Source organism: Gorilla gorilla, chromosome 18 (genome assembly GCF_029281585.2).
Source record: "Gorilla gorilla gorilla isolate KB3781 chromosome 18, NHGRI_mGorGor1-v2.1_pri, whole genome shotgun sequence".
In the NCBI taxonomy this organism is placed as follows: Eukaryota; Metazoa; Chordata; class Mammalia; order Primates; family Hominidae; genus Gorilla; species Gorilla gorilla.
The window spans coordinates 104,346,546-104,365,065 of record NC_073242.2 but is presented as its reverse complement, the minus strand read 5'-3'; the positions used below and the strand labels follow the sequence as shown (position 1 = coordinate 104,365,065).

Genomic DNA, 18,520 nt, shown 5'->3' with positions numbered 1-18,520 from the left:
TTCCCCAGGAAAGCCAACCCTACCCTGCATCTCAGCAGAGCTTCCACGAAGTTGGAACCCTGCTCTGAGAGGGTGTGGGCTCAGGGGCCAGGGGTCACACAAACTCCAGAAGGAGGACGTAGTTGGTTTGCAAGGCTGTCCTTTGCCCTGGTTGAATAACCTTTGGTCTGCCCCGAGAGAAACGTGGGCATTAGGCTGCAGCCCGCAGGAAGCGATGTATTTTCTGAGAAACTTGGCCCATGGTACAGATCTGCTCCAGCTCACTCTGGTGGGATCACGCCAGCCACGGCCGGGCCATGGCACATCATGGCAACGTGCTGCCCATCTGCTACGCCGCCTGTTTTTCTAGAGGCGGACGTGATCCCAGCAGGACTGGAGTCAGCCCAGGGCATCACGTGCTCTGGTCCCCGCCTGCTTTGACTCCTCCTGCCTCACTCCCCCCTGGCCTGTAGTCACGTGGGTGAGGGTGGTGGGCACCGGGGCTGGGCCCAGCCCCTGACCCTGCCCAGACAGACTTTCCTAAGGCACCCTTTTCCCCGTGCAGGTGCAGCCTCAGCCCACCCCCCTTTGAGCCCACAGATTGCACCCCTCTGGTGTGCGGTTACCTCTTGCCTATGTTTAATTCATGGCTGGGGGGTTGGGACGAGCTTCCCAAGAAAGGAAAGAACTCCCCTGGGGTCTTGCCCAGTTCCTGCTCACCAGAAGGACCATAGCCGAGGTCCTCCTCCCAGGGCCCGGGGCTGGGGAGCGGAAGCCATCAGTGGGCTCGGAGGACACTGTCCCAGCCAGGACACGGCCATCGGTCACTAATCTGCAGCACTGGAATGTCCGCGGGCCAATCAGCGGGGTCTCTGGGGGCTCCCCAAGGGTGCTAATAATCCCACAATGATTAGCAGGGGCCGCGGGTCAGTGCACGCCACTCTGCCTGCTGTCGGGGGTGGGCTGGCCAGGCCGAGGCCGGAGCAGGCAGGCATCCCCCGGAGTTGTCTCTTTTCATGCCAGCGCCAACAGGAGGCTGTTTGGACACACTGATTACTCACTCACCAGCCTCCCTCTTTTGTCCACCAGCCCGGCCTGACTCCTGGAGATTGTGAATAGCTCCATCCAGCCTGAGAAGCAAGCCGGGTGGCTGAGCCAGGCTGTGCACGGAGCGCCTGACGGGCCCAACAGACCCATGCTGCATCCAGAGACCTCCCCTGGCTGGGGGCATCTCCTGGCTGTGCTCCTGGCCCTCCTTGGCACCACCTGGGCAGAGGTGTGGCCACCTCAGCTGCAGGAGCAGGCTCCGATGGCCGGAGGTAAGGGACACCTGGTGAGGAGGTAGGTGGAGGCACCATTACGAGCTCTGAGGAGTGGGTGCTAGGAGACTTCTGGAAGCCCGGTCCCAGGCCTGAGCCCCAGGCCGTGCGGGTGGTTTAATGAGGAAGCCCTGGGACAGCCCGTGGGCAGTGAGGGGTGGATGCTGGACTGGGGAGGAAGGAGGAGGAAGGAGGGCCAGGGCTGGGGTCAAGGAGGAACGCCCGAGGAACGCTGTGGCTGGGGCCTGGAGAAACTCAGTGGCCCAGAGGAGCCCCAGACAGGGGCCTGCTGGGAGCCAGGGCTGGCCCCCCTACACCCAGCCCCCACCGCTGTTCCCTCCCACCACCCCAACCCCAGCACTCAGCCCACGCCTGCTGTACCTGGTCTCTCTCTCAGCCTCGCTCCATTGCTATGCCCCACGTCCCCTGCACCCACCACACTCCTCTCCCATCTTGTTTTCCAAGGGCGGGGACACATGCTTATTTTGCCGTGTGTTGGGTTCAGGTCCCCCCATCCTCAGGCTGCCTGACCTTCTCTCTCCACCCCAGCCCTGAACAGGAAGGAGAGTTTCTTGCTCCTCTCCCTGCACAACCGCCTGCGCAGCTGGGTCCAGCCCCCTGCGGCTGACATGCGGAGGCTGGTGAGTACCCGACCCAGCTGGGCTCTGCCAGGGGGGTGGCCGGAGGCGCGGACCCCAGAGGGCAGCTCAGGAGGCCACGCCTGTCCAGGTGCCCTTCCACTTGACCAGGGTGGGCAGGCACAGCCAGCCACCTTGCCCCTGAGGGACGGAGGCCCTGGTTGCTGGGGGTCTCTGCAGTTTCTTAACCCCCCACCCTCAGTTCAGGAGGTCGGGCCCCTTGGCTCCCACTCGCCTGAAGGGCAGGACCTTGGGCATTCCCTGGCATCTTGTTGCCACAGAGACCAGGAGCCACAGGAGGAGCCGGATCCCCTCCTCCAGGGAAGGGGAGCTTCACGAGGAGCCCTGCAGGATGGGCGGCCGGGCCAGGGAGGGAGAAGGTCGTGCTGGGCTGGGGAGGGGCTTCTGTGCGGCAAGGACCCAGCGCCTCCTCCTGAGCTTATCGGAGCCACTAGGACTGGCCTTGCCCATGTTCTCTGCTCACTCACTCGTCCACATTTTCCACATTTTCAGCAGGGGCCGGGGGTCGGGGGTATAGAGTTCCCCACCAGCCCGGCTGGGGCTGAGGGGTTGGGACTGTCATCTGGAGGCTCAGAAATGCTGCCCCCCATTGTCTGGGACCCCAGCAGCCCCAGCCCATGTTAGCAGCCCAGGGAGCCAGGGCAGGGTGGTGGGGGCGGGAGGGTTCCCCATGGCTGCTTCCCATGAACTCCTCCAAGGCAGGCGGCCACGGTGGCGACCTTGAGCACTCTAGGGTCAGTTTCCCAGGAGGTGGGGGTGGGGTGGCTAAATGCGGGGGGTCGCTTCTCCCCCATTCCCAGCCCTGAGTGGCTCTGCCTCTCCTCAGGATCAGACCCTGGGCAACCAGGGGTGCTCCCAGCTGTGACCTCCGTGGTTGGGTACTCCTGCCTGGGACCCCAGGAGGGGCTGTGGTGGTCGTTGGCTGGCAGCTGGCACCCTTTCCAGGGCCCTTTTGTCAAAGTCCTAGAAAACTTCATTTCCACAAAGGTGCAAATGGAGCTCCATGGCTCAGCCTCCCTCGTGGCCCGGCCCCGAGCACCCTCCGGGCCTCTAGGGCTCCATGGCACCCCTTCTTTGGACACAGTGGAGACTGAAGGTCTTGTGGGGGTGGAGGGCTGCTGAGGGACCCGGGGAGCCCCCAGCTCCTGGCCCCAGCCTTCATCAGAGGTAAAACCCCGATGGACATTAGTGCAGGATGAAGTTGGCTTGGGGTGCAGCCCTGAGGGGCCCCCCTCCCTGCATCCACTCTGTGCTTGTGAGTCCTATCCTGCAGGCACCTCCCTGCTCCGTTTACAGATGAGCTCAGGGAGTCTCGGGAGATCAGGGGACTGCACCAAGTCACCCAGGGGTGGTGATTGCCAGGCCCCTTGTTTAAGAAGAGGGAGGGGGCTGGGCACGGTGGCTCACACCTGTAATCCCAGCACTCTGGGAGGCTGACACAAGCAGATCACCTAAGGTCAGCAGTTTGAGACCAGCAATGGCCAACATGGTGAAACCCCGTCTCTACTAAAAATACAAAAATTAGCCAGGCGTGGTGTCACATGGCTATAATCCCAGCTGCTTGGGAGGCTGAGGCAGGAGAATTGCTTGAACCTGGGAGGCGGAGGTTGCAGTAAGCCGAGATTTCTCCACTGCACTCCAGCCTGGGCGACAGGGTGAGACTCTGTCTCAAAAAAAAAAAAAAGAAGAGGGAGGGGGCGGGGTCACCTGTGCGTGGTGGGGAGCATATGAGGCCAGGCTCCTGGGGGCAGGAGACTAGGGCAGAGAGGCATGGCTGTAGGGCTTTTTGCATCACAGGAGGGCAGCATGGCCGGGTGGGAGCAGTTGAGCCTTTCTGACAATGGCCAGGGCCCAAACACAGAACCAGTCTGCAACGCGTGGGCACTGCTCACATGACCAGATGGGAGAAAGACAGCAGGAGTGGGTCCCACTGCCTGGGCAGGGCTGAAGGATGCCCACGACAGGATTTGGAGATGGAGGCTCAGTCATGAGAGGAGCTGGGCTCCTCCTGGAGGGACATCAGACAACACCAGTGCTTCCTCCAGCAGGACTCCTCATCCAGTGCTCTCTTTGCCGCCTGACCTGGCACCCGGTGGATGCTCAGAGATGGCAGGGGAGTTGAATCTTTGAGGCCTGGCCCAGCAGTCAAAGGCCTCCCACAGATGTCTGTTTGTGCTGCCCCCAGGACTGGAGTGACAGCCTGGCCCAACTGGCTCAAGCCAGGGCAGCCCTCTGTGGAACCCCAACCCCAAGCCTGGCGTCCGGCCCGTGGCGCACCCTGCAAGTGGGCTGGAACGTGCAGCTGCTGCCCGCAGGCTTGGCGTCCTTTGTCGAAGTGGTCAGCCTATGGTTTGCAGAGGGGCAGCGGTACAGCCACACGGCAGGAGAGTGTGCTCACAACGCCACCTGCACCCACTACACGCAGGTGAGTGTGCTGCAGGTGAGGCCAGTGTGCCAGCTCCCAGATACAGACTTCCACTGGGCCATCTCAGAAGAGGCTACAGTTTGTCCTAAATGTTGGGATTCCTTTTCCTCCAATTGCTTTAATTTTACTTTTTTTTTTTTGATACGGAGTCTTGCTCTGTTGCCCAGGCTAGAGTGCAGTGGCGTGATCTCGGCTCACTGCAACCTCCGCCTCCTGGGTTCAAGTGATTCTTGTACTTCAGCCTCCTGACTAGCTGGGACTACAGGCATGTGCCACCAGGCCTGGCTAATGGCTTTATACTTTTAGTAGAGATGGGGTTTTACCATGTTGGCCAGGTTGGTCTTGAACTCCTGGCCTCAAGTGATCCACCCACCTCAGCCTCCCAAAGTGCTGGGATTACAGGCATGAGCCACTGTGCCCCGCCACATTTTTTCTTTTTTTGGAGACATGGTCTCACTCTGTCACCCCAGGCTGGAGTGCAGTGGCGTGATCTCAGCTCACTGCAACCTCCATCTCCTAGATTCAAGCGATTCTTGTGCCTCAGCCTCACAAGTAGCTGGGATTACAGGTGTGCGCCACTACACCCAGCTCATTTTTTTGTATTTTTAGTAGAGACAGGGTTTCACCATGTTGGCCAGGCTGGTCTCGAACTCCTGACCTCAAATGATCTGCCTGCCTCAGCCTCCCAAAGTGCTGGGATTACAGGCGTGAGCCACCATGCCTGGCCTAAGCCACTTTTTTTCAATCTGAAATATAAATAATTTCAAACATAAATGTATTTATTTATTTATTTGAGACGAAGTCTTGTTCTGTCACCCAGGATGGAGTGCAATGGCTTGATCTCGGTTCACTAGAACCTCTGCCTCCCAGATTCAAGTGACTGTCCTGCCTCAGCCTCCCAAGTAGCTGGGACTACAGGCACGAGCCACCACACCCCACTAATTTTTGTATTTTTAGTAGAGATAGGGTTTCACCATGTTGGCCAGGCTGGGTCTCAAACTCCTGACCTCAAATGATCCACCTGCCTGGGCCTCCCAAAGTGCTGGGATTACACGTGTGAGACACCGCACCCAGCCTCAAACATAAATTTAAAACGGCCCCACTCTTACCCACTACCTAGGTTTAGAAGATGCTACTAAACTAAAGCCCTGCTCCTCCCCTTTTCCCGCTGTCCCTCCCTGCAGGGAATCTTCCCAAAGTTCAGGAGCATCACTGCCAAGCAAGTTTCCATTTTTTCTCTTCATTCAACAAATATTTGTTGAGGGTCTTCTACACCCACCTGGCGCTCTTCAGATGCGCTGAAAAACACAAGCAAAATCGCAGGAAATATTTAATACCTCTCCTACCTGTGCAAGTGGGTTGTGCATGTTTAAATATTACACAAGGCTAGGTGCGGTGGCTCACGCCTGTAATCCCAGCACTTTGGGAGGCCAAGGTGGCAGGATTGCCTGAGCCCGGGAGTTCGAGACCAGCCTGGGCCACATGGCAAAAACCTGCCTCTACAAAAAAAACACATAAATTACCCAGGTGTGATGGTGTGCACCTGTAGTTCCAGCTACTTGGGAGGCTGAGGTAGGAGAATTGCTCGAGCCTGGGAGGTGAAGATTGCAGTGAGCTGAGATTGTGCCATTGCACTCCAGCCTGGGCAGCAGGAGTAAAACCCTGGCTCAGAAAAAAAAAGAACATGTGCCCCTACAACTAGGTGTTGCCAAAGTGCTTACACCAACTGTGCAGACCAGCAAACCAGTTCCCACTTCCCGAAGATCTTCTGGCTCCTTAATTTTTTTTTTTTTTTTTGAGACGGAGTCTTGCTCTGTCGCGCAGGCTACTACTGTGCAGTGGTGCGATCTCGGCTCACTGCAAGCTCCGCCTCCTGGGTTCACACCATTCTCCTGCCTCATCCTCCCTAGTAGCTGGGACTGCAGGCACACGCCACCACACCCGGCTATTTTTTTGTATTTTGTTTAGTAGAGACAGGGTTTCGCCGTATTAGCCAGGGTGGTCTTGATCTCCTGACCTCATGATCCGCCTGCCTCGGCCTCCCAGAGTGCTGGGATTACAGGTGTGAGCCACTGTGCCCAGCCTTGGCTCCTTAAGTTTTGTCAGACTCAAAGGTGTGAAAAACCTAACTCTGTTTTGTTGTTGGTGGTTGTTTTTTGTTTGTTTTGTTTTTGTTTTTGTTTTTTTGATTCAGAGTCTTGCTCTGTTGCCCAGGCCAGAGTGCAGTGGTGCGATCACAGCTCACTACAACCTCCGCCTCCCCAGTTCAAGAGATTCTCCTGCGTCAGCCTCCTGAGTAGCTGGGATTACAGGCGCCTGCCACCACACCTGGCTAATTTTTGTATTTTTAGTACTCCTGACGTCAGGTAATCCACCTGCCTTGGCCTCCCAAACTGTTGGGATTACAGGCTTGAGCCACCATGCCCAGCCTCTATTATTGTTTCTAATTTTCTTGATGTGAATGTTTAGATCATTAATTTTAAATCTTTTTTTGTTTCTACTATATACATTTAAAGCTATAAATTTCCCTTTAAACGATTTCAGCTGCATCCAATAAGTTTTGATGTTTTTTCTATTTCCAATCATGATGTTGTTTTTGTTTGTTTTGAGACAGGGTCTGGCTCTGTCACCCAGGCTGGAGTGCAGTGGTGCAATCTCAGCTCACTGCAGCCTCAATTTCCTGGGTTCAGGTGATCTTCTCACCTCAGGTCCAGAGTAGCTGGGACTGCAGGTGTGTGCCACCATGCCTGGCTAATTTTTTGTATTTGTAATAGAGACGGGGTTTTGCCATGTTGGCCAGGCTGATCTTGAACTTCTGAACTCACATGATCCACCCAACTCAGCCTCCCAAAGTGCTGGGATTACAGATGTGAACCACCACACCTGGCCATGATGTTGTTTTAGATTTGGAAGTGTATCTTTAAGTTTCTAAACTATGTTATCTTCTCTATTTACTTGTAAATTATTTACTTTAAATTTCATTGCATTGAATTCATAGAATGTGGCCTGTAGGATGTGCTGATTCTTTGCTATTTGTTGAAACTTGCTTAGTGGTCTAATGTGTGGTCCTCCTTTGTGGTTTGCAAAAGTCCCATGCATTCCTAAAAATGATACATATTCTTTAAGTGTTGGATACATGTATATGATCACATGTTCACATCTGCCTGCTTCAAGCCAGTCTTGTACATGTCATTTACAGTCTCTACTGGAGAGTTTGTTTCACTCTTCTTATATATTGACCATTTGTGCTATTTCCAAGCTGTTGCTGATTCTAAGACTTTAAACTGGTTTGCAGACCTGTATCCATTAGCTTTTATTGCATGACATACTACCCCAAAATTTAGCAGCTTACGATTCTGCAGGTCAGCCACTTGGGTTGGGCTCAGCAGGGAGGTTTTCTGGTCTTGGCTGGGCCCACTCATACACCTGCAATCAACTAGGGGGCCGGCTGGGAGCTGGCTGTGCAAAAAGGCCTCTAATGGTTCATCTCTGTTCCATGAGGCCTTCCAGACTCCACCAGGCTATACTGAGTTTGTTCATGTGGTGACTGAGCATGGTTCTATGAGAATGAGTGGAAATGGCAAGGTCTCTTAAGGCCTAGGTTCAAAATCGGCTCAGTATATCACTTCTGTGGCATTCTGGTGGCCAAACCAGTTACAGAGCCAGCCAGATTCAAGGAGCAAGGAAAGAGACACCTCTCTTTGCTGCAAAAAGCTGCAGAGTCACATTTAAAGGAGTGGCCTAGTGCAAGAAATGAATGGTTGTGGTCACCATGCAGTCACAAGGCCCTTGATGTTCCAGTCTTTTTTTGGCTACTCCCCTCCACCCATCAACAATCTCCCCTCATTTCAGATACCTCCCCTCTCCATCCCCCTCTCAACTAAGAAAGCCTTCCTAGGCCGGGCACGGTGGCTCACACCTATAATCCCAGCACTTTGGGAGGCCGAGGCAAGCAGTTCACCTGAGGTCAGGAGTTCAAGACCAGCCTGACCAACATGGAGAAGCCCTATCTCTATTAAAAATACAAAAAAATTAACCAGGCATGGTGGCAGTCGCCTGTAATCCTAGCTACTCGGGAGGCTGAGGCAGGAGAATCACATGAACCCAGGAGGTAGAGGTTGTGGTGAGCCAAGATCGGGCCATTGCACTCCAGCCTGGGCAACAAGAGCAAAACTCCATCTCAAAAATAAATAAATAAATAAATAAATAAATAAATAAGCCTTCCTGAACTATTCCCACCCATGTTTCTACCCCTGCCCAGGACAGCTGCTGCTCCTGAGCCCTCGAGGAGGTAAGGGAGCCCTCTGTTCACCTGGATGATAGTGAAAGCTGTGTCCCCCTCCCCAGGGGTGGTTCACAATAGGGTTTCTGATCCCCTGTGTCTCCTGTAGCTCGTGTGGGCCACCTCAAGCCAGCTGGGCTGTGGGCGGCACCTGTGCTCTGCAGGCCAGGCAGCGATAGAAGCCTTTGTCTGTGCCTACTCCCCCGGGTAAGCCCTGCTACACCCTCTGCTGGGATGTCTGGGAGACAGGGAGGGGTGCTTTCACCGAGGGTGAGATTCCCACCCATCCACCCGAAAGTAAAGTCCCTGATGCCTTGCTCTGCACCCTTGGTGGGAGAGGGGAGGAGAGGAAAGGCAGAGGGTGCTAAAGATTCTGGCCATGCAGAAGGTGCTGCTCTGCGGATGTCCCTTCCTGGATACTGGTTCTGGTATCAGGGAGTTTGTCCAGGATTGGTTTGGAGGCCATCTCTTCTCTCCCAGGGAATCTCCCTATCTCACCCAGCTCCCTGACTCCCTGGCCTGGCCGCAGGAGCTGAAGGGGCCAGGGGGGCAGGCAGCAGGGCCCTGCCACTGCCTTGCCCAAGGCCAGGCCCTCCCACACCCTGTGGTGCCTGCTCGTTCTCACAGAGGCAACTGGGAGGTCAACGGGAAGACAATCGTCCCCTATAAGAAGGGTGCCTGGTGTTCGCTCTGCACAGCCAGTGTCTCAGGCTGCTTCAAAGCCTGGGACCATGCAGGGGGGCTCTGTGGTGAGTGCATGAGGGCTCAGTCTGCTGACCCTGGGGTGGGGGTGGTAGCATCCTACTGGGCTGTCCCAGAAGTCCTGGCCCTTAGCACCCAGGGAGGCTCCTGCCCGGCCTGCTGGGAGGAGACCCTTTTCTCAGAGTCCCCTCCTCCTCTGACCAGAGGTCCCCAGGAATCCTTGTCGCATGAGCTGCCAGAACCATGGACGTCTCAACATCAGCACCTGCCACTGCCACTGTCCCCCTGGCTACACGGGCAGATACTGCCAAGGTGAGGGCACTGGAGCCTGGGTGTGCCCAGCCCTGCTCTCGTGGCAGGCCCTAGGGCTGCTACACTTCCTGAGAGTCTCAAGGGTGTCAGAGGTGCTGACTGTGTACTCCCTGAGTCTGCCCACTGCATACATTCTTTCAACAAGCATTCACTGAGCACTAGCTGTTTGCCAGACCCTGAGCTGTGCAGGAGATTCAAAGTGAAATCAGGTTCAGCCCCTTAGGCTCTGGGAGGAGGACAGAATTAGGACCCAGAAGTGGATTCTTGCCCTACTGCCCCTCTACCCTAACCCACTCTGTGACCATGGGCAGGTCACCTCCCAAACTCCAATATGCCTCACTCTGCAATGGGGACCAAACCAAAGACACCAGGCGTGCCAGCAATCGGAAGCCTTGGTGGGTTCTCTCTCTGGGAGGGGTATTCTTGCTGTGGTTGGCATTCCCTGGATGTTCGAGGCCTTTGGGGGGCAGTGTGGGGTCCAGAAGGCTGGGGGCTGAGCCTCTGCCCCACTGCCCTGCCCTGGCAGTGAGGTGCAGCCTGCAGTGTGTGCACGGCCGGTTCCGGGAGGAGGAGTGCTCGTGCGTCTGTGACATCGGCTACGGGGGAGCCCAGTGTGCCAGTGAGTCCTGCCCCAGGGCCCCCAAAGAGCCAGCTCCTCTCAAGACCCCCCTTCAATGGGGCATCAGCTCCCAGGAGCCCGCTGTGTGTCTCTCTTTCCAACTCATTCAGTGACAACACATTGAGATCTTGAAACTGGCCACAGCATGGATATTTACACCAAAGAAATTGGCAAATGCTATAAACCATGGATTTTTTTTTCTTTTGAGAGAGAGCAAGCTCAATATTCCAACTTACCAGCTCACTCCTGACCCTCCCACCCACTCTTTTGGAGCAGGTGGCCAGAGGAAGGGGTACCCTGAGCTTAGCTCCCCGGCAGGGCAGGGGAAAGGGCAGGGATTCTGAAGTCCACACACAAACTCAGGCTCCCCTACCCCAGCCAAGGTGCATTTTCCCTTCCACACCTGTGACCTGAGGATCGACGGAGACTGCTTCATGGTGTCTTCAGAGGCAGACACCTATTACAGAGCCAGGATGAAATGTCAGGTGACAGTCACCCCTAGCTTCCTAGGAACCCCCTAGGGCCTCAAGTGAGGGTCTTAATGCAGGGACCCTGGAGTGAGAGTGGTTCCTTCAATGTCTCTGACCTCACCCTATTCATCAGCGTAAAGCAGGGGTCATGGACCCCAAGGCTCATAGAAGCCAGGAGGTCACTTATTGACCTGAGGGGCCAAGGTCAAGACCAACCTCCATCTAAGGGAGTTCCAGCCACTGGTTTCCTTGCAGGAATGCAAGGTCAGGGTGGCCAGAGCTCGGGGTTGTTCAAGAAAACCAGCAACCCAGACTTCCACTGGCAACTCTCGAAACCACAATTAATTACTGGGGTTGGCAATCAATTTGGATATATTTAAGACACTGTGCAGGTGAAACAGAACCTCCTCAGGGGCCAGACCTTGCCTGGGCTCGTGGGCTGCTGGTCGCGCCCCTGTGCACAGGGAGAAGAGAAGCAGACGGGAGCAGAAGGGACCCCTGCTCTTGGAAGGGAGGCTGTGCGGGCTGGGGGTGATGATAGCCCGGCCAGCACACACACGTGGCATCTTAGGCCATGGGCAGGGGTGGCAGGAAGGGGCAGCCTGGGCTCTGGGAGCCTTGCCTGTGTGACCCAGGGTGGGGTTACAGAGGAAAGGCGGGGTGCTGGCCCAGATCAAGAGCCAGAAAGTACAGGACATCCTCGCCTTCTATCTGGGCCGCCTGGAGACCACCAACGAGGTGATTGACAGTGACTTCGAGACCACGAACTTCTGGATCGGTGAGTGCCCAGCTGATTGGGGGTATGGCGAGTAAGGGGTTGTGATGCCCCACCCTGCTGCAGGAACCCTGGGCCATGGCGGCTGCCAGCAGATGGCAAGGGTGTGTTGAGGGCCTGGAGCCCAGAGCGGGGCCAGCTGCTCACCTCCTTTCCCGGGGAGGGCCCAGGTAGGGAGCACATGGGGGCTGCCAGCGCTGGGAAGAGGGGCCAGAAAGGCAGCTGGCAGCAGACTCCAGGGTCTGAGTGGGCCAACCTTGACTACCCCAGCCCAGGGCTCACCTACAAGACCGCCAAGGACTCCTTCCGCTGGGCCACAGGGGAGCACCAGGCCTTCACCAGTTTTGGCTTTGGGCAGCCTGACAACCACGGGTAAGTGTGGGGTGCCTCCCTCCCCTGGGCCTCCTTCTCACTTGGGCCTGCCTGGTGGAGCCCCCCATCCCGCTGCCTGGCTGGGCCCTTTGAGGGTCTGATCCTTCCCTGGTGCCTGCCCAGGTGCCAGAGAGTTGTGGGCACAGCTGGTGTGGGCCGGTGGTGGGGTGAGGGAGATGCAAGCCAGAAGGCACGTCACGTGGGGGAGAGAGGGACCCAGGAAGCCTCCATCCATCTGTCCATCCCCAGTGTCCCCTGGCTGTGACTCCATCCCTCCAATTCTCATCCACTCACCCCTCCCTCTGCATGCCCTCTGCCTGCATCAGTTACACTGATGCCAGCATTCCTTAGCTGTCACCCACCTGCACTCATTCACAATACAACCCTGCACCTGCAGACCCACCAGCCATCCTGTAGCAAGAACCCTCTGGTCACGTGGCCCCACCCTGCTCTTCAAAGCCCAGCAATGCCCAGGGCCAGGGTGGAGGTGGTCCAGCTGCGAGGCCACCAAGGGCTCCAGCGATTTCAGCCAGCCCTCCTTGCCAACAGCCGGCCTGTGCCCCTGGCCTGTTGCCTGGAGGAAGTCTGGGCCTTGTTGGGTTCCCAGGTGTACCTCTCAAGTGGGCTGTCTATTCCAGTCCCCACCATCCCCACAGGCTGGTGTGGCTGAGTGCTGCCATGGGGTAGGCAGAGCTGTTACCCCAGGAAGGGGCTTCCCTGAGAAGTGGATCAGGGCTGGGGGCTTGGGGACGGGCCTGTCTCCCAGCAGCCCCATCGGCAGGTGGGGGCACTGGAGCCGCTGAGATGCAGGGTCCTGATGGGTGGTGGGCTTAGGCCTCTCCCGGATCCCTGACTTCACTCTTGCCTCCTGAGCACCACACCCTGGCCTGCAGGTTTGGCAACTGCGTGGAGCTGCAGGCTTCAGCTGCCTTCAACTGGAACGACCAGCGCTGCAAAACCCGAAACCGTTACATCTGCCAGTTTGGTGAGGGACTTCCTGAGGCTCCCCTTCTCTGATCCCTGACTCTGGGGGTGCTGCTGACCCGGTCCAGCCTGCAAGGGTATCTAGGTGGCAGGTTCAGAGTGGGTCTGGGCACACGGGGCCATAGAGGATGCCCTGTTGATGGCCTTGTACCTGTGGGCTCCTGAGCCCAGAGGGGCAACGATGGGCCCAGCTTCATACAGCAAGGCCATGCAGGAAGGACTAGAGCTACAGCTCTGCAGGGGATTTCTCCAAGGACCCTCTCCTGTCATGAAAGCTGCTGCCTGGGAACCTGTTGGGTTTGTTGGTGTTCCTGGGAGCCCCATGAACTGTGGTGGAGGCAGAGGCAAAACCTAGCATGGCACCAGCTCCCAGCAGCCTCTGCTAGGAAGGCCTGGAGCGCCACAGGGACCACAGCCATGGGCACTTCCAGACCGAGTGCAGCAGGGCTGCCATCTTGGGACTGCCTGGGCTGCCATTGAGCCCTGCTCTCTTCTGCTTCCTTCCAGCCCAGGAGCACATCTCCCGGTGGGGCCCAGGGTCCTGAGGCCTGACCACATGGCTCCCTCGCCTGCCCTGGGAGCACCGGCTCTGGTTACCTGTCTGCCCACCTGTCTGGAACAAGGGCCAGGTTAAGACCACATGCCTCATGTCCAAAGAGGTCTCAGACCTTGCACAATGCCAGAAGTTGGGCAGAGAGAGGCAGGGAGGCCAGTGAGGGCCAGGGAGTGAGTGTTAGAAGAAGCTGGGGCCCTTCGCCTGCTTTTGATTGGGAAGATGGGCTTCAATTAGATGCCGAAGGAGAGGACCCCGCCAGTGGTCCAAAAAGGCTGCTCTCTTCCACCTGGCTCAGACCCTGTGGGGCAGCGGAGCTTCCCTGTGGCATGAACCCCACAGGGTATTAAATTATGAATCAGCTGAACCTGTGCATGCTCATGTCAAAGGGAAATTCAGATGATCCAGGATGACCCTGGAGAGACCAGAGGGGGCCTGAGGCTTCACTGCAGCGGCCTCCACCCACCTATTCCCTTTCCTGGTCACCTTCATGGTCCAGGACACTCTCTGGAAGTTCTGGGTCTCCCCAAGAAGAGGAAGACCAGACTCTGCCTCAGTGAGGGGCAGTTCTCATGGCTGGGGCCCAGGCAGGCAGGGTATTAATAGAAGTTGCTCTGAATGTCTGGGAGACGACGCGTGTGTGTTGCCCCCACCGGCGGGGTGTCATCGCACCAGGGCCAATGGTAGTCAGAGCCTGTGCAGTCCCGCTCCCTCACCCAGCTCCTCAGACATCACCCACAAGGGGTTATCACTATCCCAGTTTACAGCGGAAGAAATGAAGGCAGAGAGATTGAGTAACTTGCATAAGATCATACAGGTGGGAGTCAAACCCAGTGAGTCTGGCTGTCATTTATTTATTTATTTTTCTTTTCTTTTTTTTTTTTTTTTGAGACGGAGTCTCGCTCTGTCGCCCAGGCTGGAGTGCAGTGGCACGATCTCGGCTCACTGCAAGCTCCGCCTCCCAGGTTCACGCCATTCTCCTGCCTCAGCCTCCCGAGTAGCTGGGACTACAGACGCCCGCCACCACGCCCGGCTAATTTTTTTTTTTTGTATTTTTAGTAGAGAAGGGGTTTCACCGTGTTACCCAGGATGGTATCGATCTCCCGACCTCGTGATCCACCCGCCTCGGCCTCCCAAAGTGCTGGGATTACAGGCGTGAGCCACCGCGCCCGGCCCTATTTTTTTTTTTTTTGAGACAGAGCCTCGCTTTGTCCTACAGGCTGGAGTGCAGGGGTGCAATCAGGGTTCACTGCAGCCTCCAACTCCCAGGCTCAAGCGATCCTCCTGCCTCAGCCTCTCAAGTAGCTGGAACCACAGGTCCGCACCACCACGCCCCGCTATTTTTTGTGTTTTTTGTAGGGACGGGGTTGCACCATGTTGCTCAGGCTGGTCTCGAACTCCTGTGCTCAAGCGATCCGCCATCCTGGGCCTCCCAAAGTGCTGGGGTTACAGGCATATGCGGCCCCGCGCCGGCCCAGTCTTTCCCTCTCCCACTGCTTCCCAGGGCTTCGCCTGTCTAACCGGGCGCGGGCAGTTGTTCTGTGTCCTGGCTCAGCGCGGACCTACGCGGGGTGATCACACAGATGCCCCCAGCTCTCTCTACCTCCCGCGAAGGCGCTGAGCCCCCTGATCCCTGCCCGGGCACTGGCGCAAGGTCGCCTGCGAGCGCCAGGCCTTCCTGCCCGGTGGGAGACCGGAGGGCCCGCTCTCCAGCTCGGTCTGGTTCCCGGGTCAGCCAGCAGCCGCGCCTCTTCCTCCCGGACCCGGGACCCGCCCCTTGGCCGGGCCGCGGCCGCAGCGCCCGGAGGGGCCGCCCTGCGCATGCCCGCGGGAGGCGGGTGACCCGGGCGCGCGCTGCCCGAGGCCGGGGGGCGGTGGGGACAGCACAGGCGGGGCGGCCGAGCCGAGACCTTCCCACCCCGCCCCACGCCTGGTTGGGGACCTGACGCGCCGTCGTGAGTGGGGCGGGTGCAGGTGTCCCTGGGGGCCGGGGGCAGACACTGGTGCGGGACGACCTGCTCTCGAGGGGGTCCGCAGGCCACACCCAGAGAAACTGGGGCGCCTCCAGTCACCGCCGCGGTCCGCCCCGCCCGAGGCTTTGACCCCCTGAATCAGCGTCAGGGCAGGGATCCGCGTGGGGTGGAAGAGGCTGGGAAACTGGGGAGTCCCGGGCCTCCTCTGGAGCCGCCCGCCCTTGGCTGGCTGGTCCTTCTCTTCCGCGGCTCCCGCCGGGCTGGGCCCTGGGCCGCCCTCACTCCCTGCCCTCTGCAGCCTCCCTTGCGTTTGTCATTCACTCTGCCAGGCTCTCCTTCTGCCTCCGCATGCCCAACGATCCGGAGAAAAACACGGACCATGACATCAAAAGGCCTTGGCAAAGGAATCGTGATTATTGTGATACAAGATTCTGCACCTCAAAGGGGATCCCTGTAGTGAGTTTTGGAAAACGTACAAAGCCTGACTTACAGTATGCCTGTTATCTGTGGCGTTTCATCTGGGGAACTTACTTTTCCTTGATAGGGTAAACTATTCTCATCCAGAGTATGTCCCTCAGTCTGTAAAAGTCCATGGTGCCCTACATCTATTAGGGGAGTGAGGAAGGGCAGTGGGCATTGGATCTGCTTCTTTGAAAGCCCCCACCTGTGTTTAGCTTCTCTGTTAGAGGCCTTTGAACCAGAGCAACTCCATCTTGAGTAGGCGCTTGGTAAAATGAGGCTGAGACCTACTGGGCTGTGTTCCCAGGCGGTTGAGGCATTCTAAGTCACAGGATGAGATGAGGGGTCGGCACAAGCAGTAAAGAAGCCGCGGCCAAAACCCACCAAAACCAAGATGGTGATGCGAATGACCTCTGGTCGTCCTCACTGCTACACTCCCACCAGCGCCAAGACAGCTTACAAATGCCGTGGCAACACCAGAATGTTACCCTATATGGTCTAAAAAGGGGAGGCATGAATAATCCACCCCTTCTTTAGCATATAATCAATAAATAACCATAAAAATGAGCAACCAGCAGCCCTCGGGGCTGCTCTATGGAGTAGCCGTTGTTTTATTTCTTTACTTTTTTTTTTTGAGAGGGAGTCTTGCTCTTGCTCAGGCTGGAGTGCAGTGGCGTGATCTCGGCTCACTGCAATCTCCTTCTCCTGGGTTCAAGCGATTCTCCTGCCTCAGCTTTCGAGTGGCTGGGACTTCAGGTGCCTACCACCATGCCGGCTTTTTTTTTTTTGTAATTTTAATAGAGACGGGGTTTCACCACGATGGCCAGGGTGGTCTCGAACTCCTGTCCTCAGATGATCTGCCCGCCTTGGCCTCCCAAAGTGCTGGGATTATAGGCGTGAGCCACCGTGCCCAGCCCTATTCCTTTACTTTTTTTTTTGAGGTGGAGTCTCACACCTGGCCTCCAATATGTTTATTCATATTGCTGAGGCAGGGGATTGCTTGAGCCCAAGAGTTTGAGGTTGCAGTGAACCATGATCATAAGCTGTATTTCAGCGTGAGTGAGAGATTGAGACCTTGTCTCACAAAATAAAAGTTAAAAAGTCCTTATCTGGAGGTGAGAAAGCCAAATACAAAGGTCTTCTCAGTTGGTTCCCAGTCTTCCCAGTCCAGCAGCCTCAGCATCACCAGGGAGCTGGTTAGGCAAATTCTCGGCCGCCCCAACCTACTGAATTGGAGACCCTGAAGATGGGGCTATCTGAATTTTAACAAGGCCTCCAGGTTTGCATGCTCAAGATTGAGAACCACTGGCAAAAGCAAACAATTTGAATCTGAAGTCAGCCCACCTGCATTTGAATACAGGCCCTGCCGCTTAATAACTGTGATTTAGAGCAAGTTAGTTACTTAACAGCTAGGTTGACCAATTGTCCGAATTTGCCTGGCACTGTCCTGATTTCAGCATTGAAAGTACTACATTATCGCTGTGGCTCACGCCTGTAATCCCAGCTTCTCAAGCTGTCCCTGTGGAATCCTCCATATCGGTACATTCATCCCTATCTAGCATCCCCTTCCTCCCTCGCCCGTCCTGCACCCTCAGAATTCATTCTCAGATCAGCTTCCCAGATTTTTGCCAATATCAATTAAAAAAATTTTTTAGCCAACCATGTACTGTGAGTAAGCCAATATCAATTAGCAAAATCTTTAGTTTCTTTTGGTGATTCAGTATCTTCCCCTGTGGAGTTTTTTGATGATTCAGTACCCTCCTAGATTTGGCCCCTGGGGCCTGCGGGGATGTGACTTGTTATTTAATTCTGGAGAAAATGAGGGGTAGGGCTTATAAGGAGATTCCTTCGGGGGCAGGGTCATTACAGGGTGTGTTACATAGGGAAATGCTAGCTGCTGGCTAGCTCTCGCTCTTGAAAGGCTCTTCCTCCCTCAACTGAAATGGGGAAGGGGGAACCCTGGCCGACTGAGGTCCTGACATCTTTAGCACATGGCTTCTTAGGTCACCCAGGGCATCCAGGTTACCAGCTTGGGAAACAGGAGATGTAGGTTGGAGGAAGAGGCTACAGCCCACCCTGGAAATAACTGCCATCCGTCCCACCCATATGGTTAGGCTTTGTGTCCCCACCCAGATCTCATCTCGAATTACAATCCCCACGGGTTGAGGGATGGACCAGGTGAAGGTACTTGCATCATGGGGGCAGTTTCCCCCATGCTGTGCTCGTGACAGTGAGTGAGTTCTCACGAGATCTGATGGTTTCAAAGCGTGGCAGTTCCTCTTTCTCGTGCTTAGATCCTCGTAACTGTCCTGTGGAGAAGGTGTCTGCTTTCCCCTACCTCCATGGTTGTAAGTTTCCTGAAGCCTCCCCAGCCGTGTGGAACTGTGAGTCAATTAAACTTCTTTATAAGTTACCCAGTCTCGGTGTTTGTTTTTTTGAGATGGAGATTTGCTCTTGTTGCCCAGGTTGGAGTGCAATGGCGTGATCTCGGCTCTTTGCAACCTCTGCCTCTCGGGTTGAAGCTATTCTCCTGCCTCAGCCTCCCAAGTAGCTGGGATTACAGGCGTGAACCACCACACCCAGCTAGTTTTGTATTTTTAGTAGAGAGGGGGTTTCATTGTTGGTCAGGCTGGTCTC

The 18,520-nt window shown here is 56.3% G+C and overlaps 1 protein-coding gene across 11 annotated transcripts; it reads left to right on the top strand.

Moving 5' to 3' along the window:
* The first annotated feature begins 458 nt into the window (after positions 1-458).
* On the top strand, positions 459-18,296 carry LOC129527724 (C-type lectin domain family 18 member A). Of its 11 annotated transcripts, XM_055366524.2 has the most exons (13): positions 459-544; positions 1,069-1,298; positions 1,848-1,939; positions 4,143-4,382; positions 8,774-8,871; positions 9,292-9,413; positions 9,571-9,678; positions 10,205-10,297; positions 10,676-10,782; positions 11,416-11,545; positions 11,818-11,914; positions 12,808-12,899; positions 15,754-18,296. In XM_055366524.2, exons 2-13 carry the CDS (start codon positions 1,175-1,177, stop codon positions 15,879-15,881), a joined length of 1,431 nt encoding a protein of 476 aa, XP_055222499.1. In that variant the 5' UTR covers positions 459-544; positions 1,069-1,174; the 3' UTR covers positions 15,882-18,296. The 11 variants fall into 11 exon arrangements, 10 of the variants coding, with proteins under 10 accessions (XP_055222499.1, XP_055222500.1, XP_055222505.1 ...); XM_055366525.2 differs by lacking the exons at positions 459-544; positions 11,416-11,545 and adding an exon at positions 11,609-11,712 and having other exon boundaries at positions 688-1,298; positions 11,813-11,914; XM_055366530.2 differs by lacking the exons at positions 459-544; positions 11,416-11,545 and adding an exon at positions 11,609-11,712 and having other exon boundaries at positions 692-1,298; positions 11,813-11,914; positions 13,406-15,843.
* Positions 18,297-18,520: the final 224 nt, after the last annotated feature.